At 38.4% G+C, this 14242-nt stretch overlaps 1 protein-coding gene and 1 long non-coding RNA gene across 4 annotated transcripts; both read left to right on the top strand.

The window, feature by feature from the left end:
• Window positions 1-186: 186 nt before the first annotated feature.
• Window positions 187-2651, top strand: LOC145478262 (uncharacterized). Its single transcript, XM_081456223.1, has 2 exons — window positions 187-486; window positions 1093-2651. Exon 2 carries the CDS (start codon window positions 1123-1125, stop codon window positions 2608-2610), a length of 1488 nt encoding a protein of 495 aa, XP_081312349.1. The 5' UTR covers window positions 187-486; window positions 1093-1122; the 3' UTR covers window positions 2611-2651.
• A 521-nt stretch (window positions 2652-3172) lies between these two features.
• LOC145478286 (uncharacterized) lies at window positions 3173-11370 on the top strand. Of its 3 annotated transcripts, none has more exons than XR_014048226.1 (4): window positions 3173-4323; window positions 7196-7283; window positions 8664-8726; window positions 10471-11370. It is a non-coding gene; the product is annotated as an uncharacterized LOC145478286 (long non-coding RNA). The 3 variants fall into 3 exon arrangements; XR_014048228.1 differs by lacking the exon at window positions 3173-4323 and adding an exon at window positions 4600-5533 and having other exon boundaries at window positions 7199-7283; XR_014048227.1 differs by lacking the exon at window positions 3173-4323 and adding an exon at window positions 4600-5533.
• The last annotated feature ends 2872 nt before the right edge of the window (window positions 11371-14242 follow it).

The following is a 14242-nucleotide window of genomic DNA, read 5'->3' as shown; positions in this document are numbered from 1 at the left end:
AGGTTGCTGTCGGGAATACGATGCGTCTTTGTTGGACTTATAGGTACTATCTTGTTGCTGGTACTTTAATTTGTTCGTTGTTGTCTCCCTTTTTCTGAGATTCAAGGATAAAGAAAGGATATTTCAATGAACTTCACTAATAATTTTCGCTATGGGTCTAGTGGTTTTTCATTTCTTCACTTTGATCGTCAAGGAAGGAATATTCCTCAATAAAGACAAAAGTAAGTGTCACGGTGTCACACCGTGACAAGTTTTATTAGAAATGTACGTGACATAAAAGGTTGTTTTTTCGACTTTCGTTCCCGACAGTCTTCGTCATACGACTTCCCAGCTGTGTTCGATATCTACGCTTCTGAAAATTTCAACGTTTTGATTTAATACTTGCCATCATACGACTTTAATTTATAGAATTGTCTCACTGAATGTACACGATCTAAGCCGATCAGTCGCCTGCTTCCCTTCACCGAGAATAGCAACTCGATCGAGGTAAGTTAAAGTTAGGGGTCTTTTCGATTAGCCAAGCGCTGCACCCCGGCGCTGCACGTGTTCCGTAAGGCCGTAATTCCTGTAATGGGGTGGTATACGCGGGTGAAACCTTTCGTTGCCGCCTCTGTCGCACGCGTCTAACTTTTATTTCAGTCATTAGAACAGACCTTCATATATCTGAATGTTCGCTGACGTGTACCTTTAACTTCAAACGGCCGCCATCTTGTTTTTGCAAGGCGAGCGCAAGCTGGGGAGAGTTTTCAAGGTCGTCAAAGTCTAGGACAGTACGATCGTACCCTTATTGGAGTAAATTGGCATTTAGGATTCGATATTGTAAACAGTCTATTGAATTGCCTTTAGCATGAATTTTGTAGTTTTAATTAACATACGATCCCATACCTCCGGGCCCCCTACTGCCTTTCCCCTGTCCATCCTCCACAGTTCCCAGTCCCCTGTTTTATGTCCCCTGTCCCCAGTCGCCTATCTTTCTCCCGACTTCTCCCACTTCCCCGTTCCGTATTCCCTTACAAGGCAGAATTAGTTTTTGGCGCTTGGAAACAACTGTTGTAAACAATTTATTTCTTGATACTATTTGTCTTCAAACAGGCCAAACGCCAACAAATCAGAGCCTTCACAATGCTGAAAAAGTGGCACTATGTGTCCCTAACACTTATAGTGGTGATCCTGTGTCTTTGCGTGAGGAACCTGTGGTATCTTCTGACTCAAGGCTCGTCCAGTTCTCCTTTGGTAGACAAACTCTTTGGCCACGTTCAAACAAGCAACTTATCTGACTACACAGCCTCTGTTAGAATTATCGGCTCAAATTACGAGCCCGAGGAATCAATGGAGATCAGTTTAACAAGCGAGGTCGTGAAATACGTAATGATTGTTCCTCATGGGTTGGATTCAAAGCAAATGCGTGAGGGTATTGGTGGTCTGTCTGTGCCTGGCGATCGAGACACTGTACGCACGCTGACAGGCTTTCTTGATAAGCACCCAGAGTTCGATGGAGCGACTGGAGTAGCTAGTCAAATCCAAATAAAAGGACCGGATGAAAGCAAAAAGTTGCTCGAGCAAAGCGCTTGCCGATTCCTATTGAAAAACTGGACGCTGGTCATTCGCAATTCAGGAAAGATTCACAAACTTCAAGGTGCGAAACAGGGCGAGGAATATCAAGAGTGCAGCATCACTGAGAACGCATTTCTGATTCGCAAAAAGCACTTTCTAGAATTGAGGTGGAGATCAGACTACGGAAGTTTGAGCCATCTTGATTTCTTTATAAGATCCAAAGGAAAGTTGAAAATAGCGAAATTATCCAACTGTTATTTGGGCCAATCTCTGAATTACATTGACAGGGGCAGCTTAGAAGGCAGTAAAGAGTTCGCAGACTATTCAAAACTAGGCCAGTTCCACTCAATTCTACGCATTGTGCTGCCGAATAAGATAGAGTGGACCAAGTGCTCCTACGACGCCCAGTTCTGCCCCGAAAAGCCGACGGCTGCGCGATCGTCAAATTCACTCGTCACCGATGGCTTTCCGATCTGCTGTGACGTTCTTATGGACAAGCTTTTAGTCGCGACCGTTAAAGCAATGGACGAAATTGGAATGGAGTACCGCTTAACGTATGGAACTCTGCTTGGCGCAGCAAGGTCTGGAGCGATCATCCCATATTCGGACGATATCGATTTGGCTGTTCGCCAAAAGGAAAACGATAACTACTCAAGATTTATGGTTCTTCAAACCCACATTGGATCCAAATATCGCGTCGCTTGGAAGGCAAAGCCCCCTATGAGTCGGGTGTATCCTTATTTCGCTGCATCTGTTGATGTCAACACTGACAAATATTTTGAGGGAGATAGCCTAGAAAGCAAAATTCTGTTTGATCAGAAAATTTTACTCGAGATGAAAAAGCTTTTTCCTATCGCCGACAACACAGAGGAGAGACGCTTTGTTGACATGTACTCCTCCCCAGAGGAATGGTTCAATGGCTTCTCTAATGTGACAATCAACGATCGACAATATCAGGGGATCCCAGGGGACACTAAGAAACGTCTAATCGCGTGGTATGGAGAAGACTACAGGGAGAAACGACCGGAGAAATCTTCTAAAACAACTTTTGCATAGGAGATATAGGGTTTGAAAGAAGCCCTACTACCTAATTCCCCCCCCCCCCCATCCCCCCACCCTGCCAGTTCCCCGCCCAAATAATTGGGATTGAATAGGAGAGTTTAACAGAACTCAATCCACGGCGGCCATTTAGGATAGAAGATAAGTTACCAAAAGATAAAGCACCGATAAAATATCGTTATTGTATACATATGCTGTCCTCCAAAATGCAAAAATGTTATGTGTTATAAAGGCTACAAATATTTTTGCCATAGGTAGTAAAATCTGCGTGACTGGAAAAGTTGAAGAAAGGGATATTAAAGATAACTTGACTTTATAGCCAAATCCCGTGTTCCAAAATTCATTGAAACCGCCGATGGCAAATAAGGCGAAGGCCCCCTTTAAAAATCGTGATAATGAATTAATTAAATGATTTTTTTCTTAAACGTAACTTCTACTGTACATGTGATCTCGTGATTTACTTTAATAACCAGTTTGAAATGAAGAACTAAATAAACTGAACAATCTGACCAGTTGTGTATCAGAATTAAAATCGAATTACTGTGCTGACTTTCAAACCTAGCCCCAGTCCACAAAGTTTTCTTTCTGTATTGGTCAGGGACGCTCCTAGCCTGTAGTTGCCCCGGCTCAGCAAGACTCCAAAACGTAGTCAAAGAAAAATATATATGAGTTATTGACTAAGTGTGAGGTCAAGATGGCTGGATATTGGCCAAGTTCTTTTTTTGGGAGTTTATGGACCGAGACGGAGTCGAGGTCCATAAACTCGCAAAAAAAGAACAAGGCCAATATCCAGCCATCTTGACCGAACAAGCTTGGTCAATAAAGGATTTATTATATGGCTTTCGGGGAAATTTTTGTTGCGGTACATGGCGGGTAGTCCCGAGCGGGCAAGATAGCTCCATCTCGCCCGCTCGGGTAGCCAATCACAGCGCAGGATTTGATCCATCTTGCGCGCTCACGGAGCTAGCCATATAAATAAACTGTATTCACAAAATATTTCAAACATAAGCGAGTCAGACAAAGCTGAATTCCGATAAGTTATGTTGTGATTCCAAACTTCATTTTGTTACCGTTTCTCACGAACTTTGAGCGGACCATCCATTTCTAAATAGTCCATTGCATTTCTTCAGTGGCGAATTCGAGGGGAGTGATCGATGGAGCCTGCCACCTTTCTTTCTGAAAAACGTAACGCCCGAATTGTCGACCCCCCCACCCAACCCACCATCACACTCTAGCTCGACTCTTTCTTCCATCAAGAACCAGGCAACACAGCTGACCTTCCACCTTCCTTCCCCCGCGCCTCTACATGCGCGCAGTTAACTCCTTTAAAGAGTCCAGAATTTATTTTGTAGAGGGTCTCTTGTTTTTCATTTAGCATTTTCATTCTTTTCCGGGGTGCGCCTTATCTTCCTGGGGTGCCAATATGCAAATCACTATTCGTAGAATTCATTTGAATTTAAAATTTCCTTTTAATTTTATTCAATTTTTGATCTCACCTTTGCACGCGGTTTGTACAAGAAATGCAAAATGGAAGCACTGAATTTTCGAAAACATTTCCTTCTGTATCAAGCAGTTTCTTAGAGCAACCTATTCGTCTGAAGTAATCCCGTTGTTTGCCGCTTCACAAACTGATGTTGCAACCTCTGGTGAAATGAGCGCATGGCATCGGTAGACCGAGATAAACTGATTTGGGCCGTATCTCTACAAGAGGTAACTTACTTAGCTGTACATCCGCTTTGCTTTTCGTTTTAGACGTTGTAGTATTTATCTCAGTACTTCAGCACTCGTTGTTCCGTTTGACAAGCACTCTAAGTTTGCAATTTTGTACCAGGCTAGTTTTTTAACTCGAAAGAGTGGTTTTCAATGATTGCGACAAATGAGAACGTTTGGTTAAAGTTTCATTAATGATATCATATTGAATAGGGTTACAAAACTCTGAATTTTACTTCTGTAGAACGAAATGAACTCAGTTTTGAATGACTGACTTTGCTTGTATTGCAAGGTCAGAAATTTTTGTGAGTTCAATCTTCTTTTTTGCTTACCGTAAATCTTCGAATTAGCGCCCGGGGCGCTTATTTCAAATTTAGGAGAAGACGAGGGGTACTTATTCGAGGGAGGCGCTTAATCGAGGGGGCGCTTATTTAATTTTTCCCAAATCGTGGTTAGTTATGATCGGTTTCTTTTTGCAATGTATGTATGTGTCACTCCCTCAGAAGTCTCAGAAGGATCCTGTCTCTCTTGAAGAACTACATAATATAACCCCTTTAGCCGGTCTAGACCTACTGCATAAGGTTGTTGGGCTTTAGGCGATATATCAGCCGATCTTTACTGCCATCCTTTGCGACGGTCAATGTGCAGTGCTTGAATGAGTCGGTAACCATTTACTTATGATTGAAAATGACCAAGAGGCCATGACCTCATTTTCTCTTGAAATGACCAAGGCTGTACATCCTTTCTTGTCTTAGTACTTTTCCGTAGGGGGAGGGGAAGGGGGGGATTCTTCGAGGGGAGGCGCTTACTTTAAATTTTGGCCTATAGGAGAGGCGCTCATTTGAAGGGGACGCCTATTTGGGGGGAGGCGCTAATTCGAGGATTTACGGTATGTCAGTTATGGTAAAACTACAAAAGGTTGCTATCTTGAAAGGAAATATCAAAAGCGGCAGATTGACTTGATGAGTGCACCATCAAGGGGTTCTCAAAATTCCATTATTTCTACTCAGTTACTGCAGAACGAAGTTTTAACTCTCGCTCCGTCATCTTATTACGTTTTAATGACGTCATAACGTCGCCATCTCAGATCCGTTTCCCGGCAACCTCGTCCCCAGGGCCTTCTCCTGGAGATTTTCAAAATGGCGGCTCGGCCGCCCGCCATTTTGAAAAGACGCGGTTGAGTTTCCCGGTTGAAAGCATCGTCATTCTGGTAAGATAATAATCTAAAATTGTCAAATGGAATTTTTTAAAAAGGAGAAATTATGTAATCCTGCTCAAGAAAACGGGAAAAATGGACAGAATTCCGTCAAAAAGACCAAGTTTGGCTTGTCTGGCACGTCAAAATGAAACTCAAAATGACGCCAAGAATGTCAGGGATAAGGATTGGCTTTAACCCGGTTTAACTGATGGCCGAGAATCGGTTAAAATGAACTGTCAGCTGAGAAATGAAACAATTTTTAGCTGGTAGCTGAGATCCGAGTTCTGTAAAATTTTCTGACAGCTTAGAAAGACTCTGAAAGATAAACTTCAGCTTAAAGTTGTGAACAAAATTCGGACTGCAAACTGCAGACTAGTTACAAAAATGCAGACTCGGTGCAAAATGCTGAGACTGCAGACTGGGTACTAAATGCAGACTGCAAACTGCAGAGGTGATGGACAAAACACTGACCCCTAGTCCATGGACTACCCTAAAATGGACTACCCCTAAAAAATACTATTTCAGATGAGTGGTATGTTAAGAAGCTGCGATTTATATACTTACACTGCACGGAGGATGCTTTTCTTTTCGTTCCGCATCGCCTTCAGCCGCCATTTTGAACTGAGTCTCACAAAACCACAAAAATTTCCACATAATTATAGTCCAGGCCAGCCAAGAATAATACTGCTTCCACTCCACTCTGAATTTTTGTAGCGTAGTTGTTGGAATTTTTTGCTGTCCCATAGCTTTATCCTCATTCCAGCAGACTAGCGGCTTCTGTGCCATAATTTTTGGCACAAAACAAGCAAAACAAATCATGAGTAACATCCTGAAGATCATTTCGTCTGTTCAAGAAAGACTGAGCTACTGAATCACATGGGAGCAAGATTGAGTTGTCCACCGAATATTTGATTTGATTTGAGTCTACACTTTTTGTGTACAGCGGTTGTTTTATTCAGTGTAGTTATTCAAAATGGCGGCTGAAGGCAATGTGGAATGAAAAGAAAAGCATCCTCCGTGCAGTGTAAGTATATAATCGCAGCTTCTTAACATACCACTCATCTGAAATAGTATTTTTTAGGGATAGTCCATTTTAGGGTAGTCCATTTGAGTAGTCCATTAGGATAGTCCATGGACTAGGGGTCAGTGTTCTGTCCATCACCAACTGCAGACCAGCTACAAAATGCAGGCCCCAAACTGCAGACCGGGTAGAAGATGCAGACTTGGTACAAAATGCAGACTGCAGACTGCAGAGTAGGTACAAAGTGCAGACTGCAGACTGCAGACTGTTCCAGACTGGGTACAAAATGTAGACCTGATGCAAAATGACTGTGCATTGGCCCATTACCCTCCTCCCTCCTCTAATGACAAATGCTGAGGGAACACAAGTTGCAGGCAAGATTTTCCACTACATTTTTGAATTCTCCCACGCTTTCTTGAGTGGTTCTATAACTTGATAGAAACACTTCCAGAAAAATAAAGGAAAACACAGTTGTAACTTTTTTCACTTTTCACTGTGCCGTCATTACATTAACAGCTTGTGTTTAGTTCTCTGTTTCACTCAAATTATAGAAGTATGAAGTAGCTCTTGGTGCAAGCTTCTTTCATGGATTGTTGTCTTCTAAAAAGTTACAGTAACTGTTCCTAATGTTATTGCCTTTTTTTTCTTGCTAGCAGGACAAAATGCAAGCTAAGCCAAACATGAAGGGGTATCTTGAAGTGTACATGGATGGAATACCTGAGAGGGCATTGCACTAGCCAGGTTAGTTCATACTTTTGCCTAATAACTGTATCATAGTTGCATCTTAGCTATGTCAGGCAACCAGATTCAATAAAGAAAATCAAACACTTGCAACAGATTCTTTGGAAAATTGAACAAAATCAGTAGGAGAGATTAATGTAGCCATGTTAAAGGAGCTTTAAAAATTTAAAGTTTAAAATTTTTTCATGTGGTACCAAATTATTATCAAACACGCAAAACGAAGCATCTAGTAAATATATTACACTCTACATTATACTTGAAGGGAGGAATCTGTGTAAACAAACTGGTTTGTAGCACTGACCTTATACAATGGAGTACTGTTGTTGATGACTATTCTTTTGCTGGGGAAGGGACGCAATTAATGTTGAGCAACAGTCTATGTTGCTTCATGGGTGATCAGCTTAACATTTCTAAAATTAAGATTTAAAAAAATACAGTATCAAACATAATCGTGAAGAAATTATAAGTTAAAGAGAATATTGAGAAAGTGATCTCAAAAAGAAATTCTGTTGATATTAGCAATACTATGTACATAAATAAGGGGAATTTGTATATTGACTAAGGGCATAAAAATTAAACCACCCTCTGAATTTTGCATCAAATATAATTTAAGGTAAGATATGCATTTTTAGTTTGGCGATATGTTTTGTGAAGTTCTTAGTGAAGAAGATTCCATCTTTTCCAGAGTACCAATTTTTTAAAAAAAAAATCATTTTTTACTAGAAGGTACAAAATATCTTCACAGGCCTGTCTTTTGTTGTTCTTCTTACAGAAAATAATGAACAAGAATCATTTGAATGTTACAAAAGTATTTGAAAAGGATATTGTTTTTGTTCTCTACAAATAATGAGGCACTATGTACAATGCAACTCTGATATCTTCTTGATTCGATCATGACAAATTTGTTATGTAAATAGTTGCCATTTGTTTTGTGGAAAATGAGAAAGACGCTGGTCTAACGTCTAGGGCACTGGACTGCAGACCATGCAGTCTTTGGTTTGAACTAGTGGTTAGGGTCATAGCATTAATAATGTTCTTGGGTAAGAAACTTTACTCTCACAGTGCCTCTCTCCGACTAGGTGTACAAATGGGTTCTGGGTGAATTTAATGCCGGGGTTTAACCCTGTGACAGACTAGCATCCCATCCAGGGGGGAGTAGAAATGCTCCTTTTCAGTTAATGCCTCAGAAACTGGGATAAGTTGCAGCAGTATTGATCCCTTGGCGTGACTCAGACTTAACCTTGCCTTTATTTGTCGAAACTCCTCCTGCAGGGTTGAAACTTTAAAAGTGTGATGGCTCTTTTGAACTTTGGAGTTTGTAAAACGTATTAGAGAACACTTGGCCGCACAAAGGTTAAAACACTTGCTCTTTCTCACTAGATACAAAGATAGAAGAAAAGAAAGAAGAACGACATCAAATATAGACATTGGATCCCATACTCGGTGAGTCTCACTTTTCTTTGTGTTTGGTTGGAGGGGTTATTAATTACTTCATAGTACCTGTACTTGTCGAGGAATAATGGCACACAATGCAGGCAGAAAAGAAATTGAAGAAACAATTTTAATGTGGCCAGATATCCTAGCCCCTCAGGGGTAGGGTATACAAACATTCATCAACGTTACAATCCCTGGGTTACTGTTGTTGAAGCATATTTTTGGGGGGGATGAGGAACCCAATTGGATCAACAATCAATTTCTCTTCTTTACCATTAAGCCTCATGAGTGATCAGCGTAATATTTCTTCTCGCGGTCTCAAAAATATATAATCATAAGGAATAGTTAGGCGAATTGAGAACATGATCCCAAAAAAAGAAATTGCGTTGACTTTTAGGAAAACTATTAGAAATTTAAAACCAGTAACAAGAATTCGTATGTTGGCTAAGGACTCTGAGTAAAGCAAGTGATGAGAAGAGAGATTGTAAACTTGGAGATATTGTCTTGATGTATCACCAAATTCTCGGAACAAAAACCGGAAAGAAATTTACGGCAAACAACACCAGATAACGCGGAAATTTAAATGTAAAAGGGACCATTAATGTCGCCAAAGCCGACCGTGTTTGCAAGATGAGAAAAATATTATGCTGCTACATTTGCAAAAATCACCATCCACTTGACTTGACGGGGAAGTTTCTCAGCACAAATCATGACGGGCCAGTTCGCCATTTTTTTTTTACAATAAAACGTAAGGCTTATCGCTATTCTATATACGTCATAAATTCTCAAACTGTTTTTCTGCTGTTCCTCATAACCAAAAAAACTTGTTACATTAATCTAAGCATTAATATTTGGGACTCTACTTAAATTTCTGTTCCTCTATCTTGCACTAAATTTTTCACATCCTCGAAAATCAAATACTCGACAGTCCAATGACACGTTTTTACCATTCAGAAAGCACGCCTTGTGTGCCTACATGCATGTTGTTGATTTCTTTTTGTGATTTCTGATGTTACTGGCAAACGTTCTTGAAATACTTAATAGCTCTCAAAGTGGAAATATTAAATTTTCAGCCGTAGAGTAAGATTCATAAAAACAGTTTAATTTTTTGTAAACATAATCAGGATTTTGTCAGATTTAGCCCTTTTAGTAGGGTCGCCAGATCAAGGTGAAAAAACTAAACAATCTCATGTATTTAATTGTAATTGTCACGCACCTACCCTTTGGTTTTAAACTTCATTCAAAAGCAGAAATGCATGACGCTGAAGTCTAATGGGTGAAAACGGTTTTCGCTTGTTTGCGCGAGTAATGCACTGAACGACGTTTAGGATTACAAACAAACTTTAAGTCTTGCGATTCGTTTGGTAGAAGCGTCAGGCAAAATTATATAACGTTTACTTCAAAAGTGTCAAGCTACGATGTTTGCTTTCACCATTTGCTAAAGATCAGAGACAATTTAAATTCATCCTCGTAAAGCAGAAAAATGCAAATATTGCCAGTTTTGTAGGCGACATTCTACCCGTAGAATTTTGAGCGTGGCGTTTTGCCGGCGTGCCGTTTTGCCAAGTTTAAACCCTGCAAATAAAGGTTAATTTTAGAATATTGTAATTTAGCCGGGCCTTATTATGTCGTGTTGCTTTTTTTTGCGCTCAAAGTTGTTTTTAAAGTCATTATGTAAACTCATGTATGTACAATTGTCAATGTTTAGTGCTTTCGTATGTTTAATTTGTCTTGTTATTGATATTTCTTCTAGGCTGCCATCTCCAGTGTACATCACCAGGACATCAGCATTAACATGGAGAAAGAAGCAAAGGAAACCAAACTGCGTCATTTAGATGTTTCATCAGTGGATCATGTATCATAAACGAGGTAGATTTAGATTTATCACGATAGGTTTTCATGTTACAAGACTGTATATCACAAAACTCTAGAGCCCAAACGAATTATCGGAGCTTTTGTAAATTTTCTAGCGACTATTTCACGGGCTTAGTAAAATCTTGTTAGTTTTCGAGGAAGCAGTGGATTGAATCACAAGTTTGTCGCTTTGAACGCAATATAGCAGATATTAGTTTATCGCGATTAATTTTTTGTGGTGAGATTTTTCAAGCCTGGTAGGCTTGTCAGCTTTTTCACAAAACCCGTGAAACTAAATTCAGTAATCTGTATTAAGTCAAACAACTCATCGAAATTACTGTATAATTGTCTAGAATCAATTTCATGAATTTAATAAAATCTTACCTGTTCTCAAGGAAGTGTTGGATATATTGAAAGGTTGCGCTTTTAAAAGGGCTTAGAAAGAAAAAAATTGTTCTTGGAAAAAAAGTCTGCAATTTTAAATGGTGTCTGGTTTTGATTCAAATTTATACTAAGTCTTTTGGCAGAAAAAATCTTGCACTCTGTAGGATTTTTCCCATCAAAAGTCAAAGTATATGTTTGATTTCTGGCTAGACTCTGTTCAAAAGCGCAGAATTTTTTGTCTATTCGGCAACCCTACATAGTCAAAAAATAGTAAAAGAGATAGCCTACATTCCGACTAGTTTCCAGGCCCTTTTAAAAGCGCAATTTTTTTTTTCAATTTTATTTACTTATTCAAATTGTTTGTAAGTGAATTTTAATTATATTATTGAAAAGGCAATAAAAGTTATATTGAAGACGCGTGTGTAATTGATTTCTATTTGCTGTAGTATTTTTATTGTCATTCGTATTAATATTTTTAACAATGTTAAGACAATGTACACAATAAGAACCACCACTTGCTGTTTTCATTTCATTTTATTGTTTTGCGATAAGTAACTAATTAATTAATTAAAAATCAGTTGAATATAATTATAAGGTGTGCGGAGAAATTTCTCGTCCAAAAACTAAGACTTTTGGCGGGAAAATTAAAAAAATTTGCACAGCGTTTCCCCTGACAACATTTTCGAGACAAAAACAATAAGGAGTCAAACTGAAAACTTTTTTCCCGAAAAAACTTATTACACCATCACGCACGAAAACTATTACAATTTTTGAATATAACTGTTCATTCTTAAAAATTTCCTCCAAGATGGTGTATACAACAAACTAGACATTTTCCGCCATTTTGAACGATGTGCAAACATGGCGAGAAATACAACGTTTGTTTGGTAATACGAAGTCAAATAATTTCTGTTAAATTTGATAACTGAATTATTCACAGTCTGAAGACTTAAGATAAATGACAAAATATTTTACCGGCCAACTATGAGGTTTGAAACTGTTCTGGAAAGCGTGTAACTGCGTTTAAAGTTTTCCAACATTTTTGTGCAAGATTAAATCATATTTTGGAGAAAAAAATCCAGCCAAATGTTACAAACGTATGAAAACTCAATTACACGCTTTCCAGTTCAGCTTCATTCCTCAAAGATACCAGTAAAACATTTTGCCAAATATCCAAAGTCTACAGACTGTGAATAATTCAGAAATTAAACTTCACGGAAATTATTTGACATCGTATTACCAAACAAACACTGTTCAACGCCATGTTTACACATAGTTCAAAATGGCGGGAAAAAAGCGAAACGGTCTACAAGTACTACATGGCAAGATATAAATTAATTTGTGACCAATTGGAGAAAATAAATCCGCCCGCTTTCACAACTGTTCAACGAAAACCCGACCGATGTATTTTGGAAAATTTTTACTTCAGTCTTTAATCGATTGTACATTTTTTCACGTTGGGCAAATCAAAATATCTCAGCCTCTGTAATAGATTGCCATGTTGTCCTTTCGACCGTTTCACTCGACAAAATAAAGGACAGTGTTTGTAAAACAAGACATGATACAGAGCTAAAACCATTCGAATGTCTGCCAATTTCAACCCGACCCTGTTATATGAGCGTTTTGGAAAAAATTATGCCAAAGTTAGTTAACAATTTTCTTCTCCGATTTCATTTCGCGTCCTCGTTTCGCTCTGTTATCTTGTCTTATTTAACAACCAAGCTTAACATCTTAAAACCCAAGAATGGCAAACAGCGATTTTCTCCTTACAAGATCATCAAAATGTCAAGAGAGAGGTAACGAGAAGATAGAAACCATCGACTAAGGGATGTTTTGATACAAAACTACCAAATTATCCGAACTAAGATTAACAAAATGTGGGGCAAAAAGTAAGGAGAAATGCGATTTCCAAACTTGCTTTTAACAGGTTAAACTAAGTCCTTAATATCATTACGAAACGTCTGGTTCAAAGAACATTAAAATTGAGCAGCGTTTTTGTTTAACATCAAACATTTGTTTAGAATCTGGACATTCCAAGAGATCAGATGAACCACGAAAATTACACAAAAGCCAAACAGATAAAGCACCGAAATTTATTTATAATCGCTTTTTATCGAAACATTTGTATGAAACTAAAATGCCTCCGTGTAAAATTACCGATGAGAAGTATTCATGAATTGTCAAAGAAAAAAATTAAAGTGTCGTTTTTATGCTCGAAAGAAAAAAAGCTTTCTAAACAGCAAAGTCTCATTTTGGAAAAAGGCTTTAAGAAATTATCAGAAACTTGTACCTATTTAGTCACGACAGCAGCCAAACAAGCTGATCCGAAAACTATCTGATAGATTTTGGCGTGAAGATTAGTAATTTCAATATAGTTTTAATTACATAAGTCTTAGAACTGAAAACCAATTTTTAAAAAAATGTTTTTTTTCTTAGACCTTGAAAAAAGTTCCAAAAATAAATTATCTCAAAATAAACTTCACTGACTGGTTTTGGATGAAAATCATGTAAATTTCTGCAAGTGAACAGTTTGTAGGACAACGTGGTCTAAATTACAGAATTCAATTAAGTCACGATGTTTTCTGTAATTCATAGGTTGCAAATTTGCGATGAAAAACTCGACAAGTTGTAAAAGAAATAGAAAATATATCGATCGGTATTTTTTGGCCACATGAAATTTAGCAATCAAGACAATTGATTTCCACAAATTGTACGGTATTTATAAAATATAAAATTTGATTCGATACGAATTGGTATTTACGTCTCACCGCGAACCAGGTAGCCAATCGTAAGGCGACTCGTTTTGGACGATGCTATTACTTAATAGATTTCCTTGATCTTTTTAAGCTTTCTAAGAACCAGACATACGTAATGATTACACCCAGAATTACAACTTGAAGAGAACATGGGCACGTTTGGTATCCTTCGTGTACTCTTTTATCTTCGATTTCAACAAAAATAATAAGAGCAATTTAATGAATAAAAATCTTATCCAATCACGACTAGAAAGAGGACTTATTTCTTGGCCAACCGAGTTTATTTTTTATTGTTTATACGTTCCCATGTTCTCGTGTGTCTACGTTTCCATGGGAATGTTAAAGTGGCACTCGATAGTCACAATATCTACCCCTTAATCCCAAACAGCGACAACACGGGAAATTTTTTTTCAAAAATAATCAAGACAATTCGTTTCTGCGATGTCATTGTGTTGTCAAAAATAAAGAAAATTCTCCTTCAGAAGATGCTGTCTTGATGACTTGATGTACTTCCGTATTCTCAGCACTGAT

Source organism: Orbicella franksi, chromosome 2 (assembly GCF_964199315.1).
Source record: "Orbicella franksi chromosome 2, jaOrbFran1.1, whole genome shotgun sequence".
NCBI lineage: Eukaryota > Metazoa > Cnidaria > Anthozoa > Scleractinia > Merulinidae > Orbicella > Orbicella franksi.
The sequence above is the reverse complement of the archived record's forward strand: the minus strand, read 5'-3'. Positions and strand labels throughout refer to the sequence as shown.

Excerpts from the sequence above, each read along its gene's own strand:
- LOC145478262 (XM_081456223.1), top strand. The coding sequence starts at position 1,123 with ATGCTGAAAAAGTGGCACTATGTGTCCCTAACACTTATAGTGGTGATC.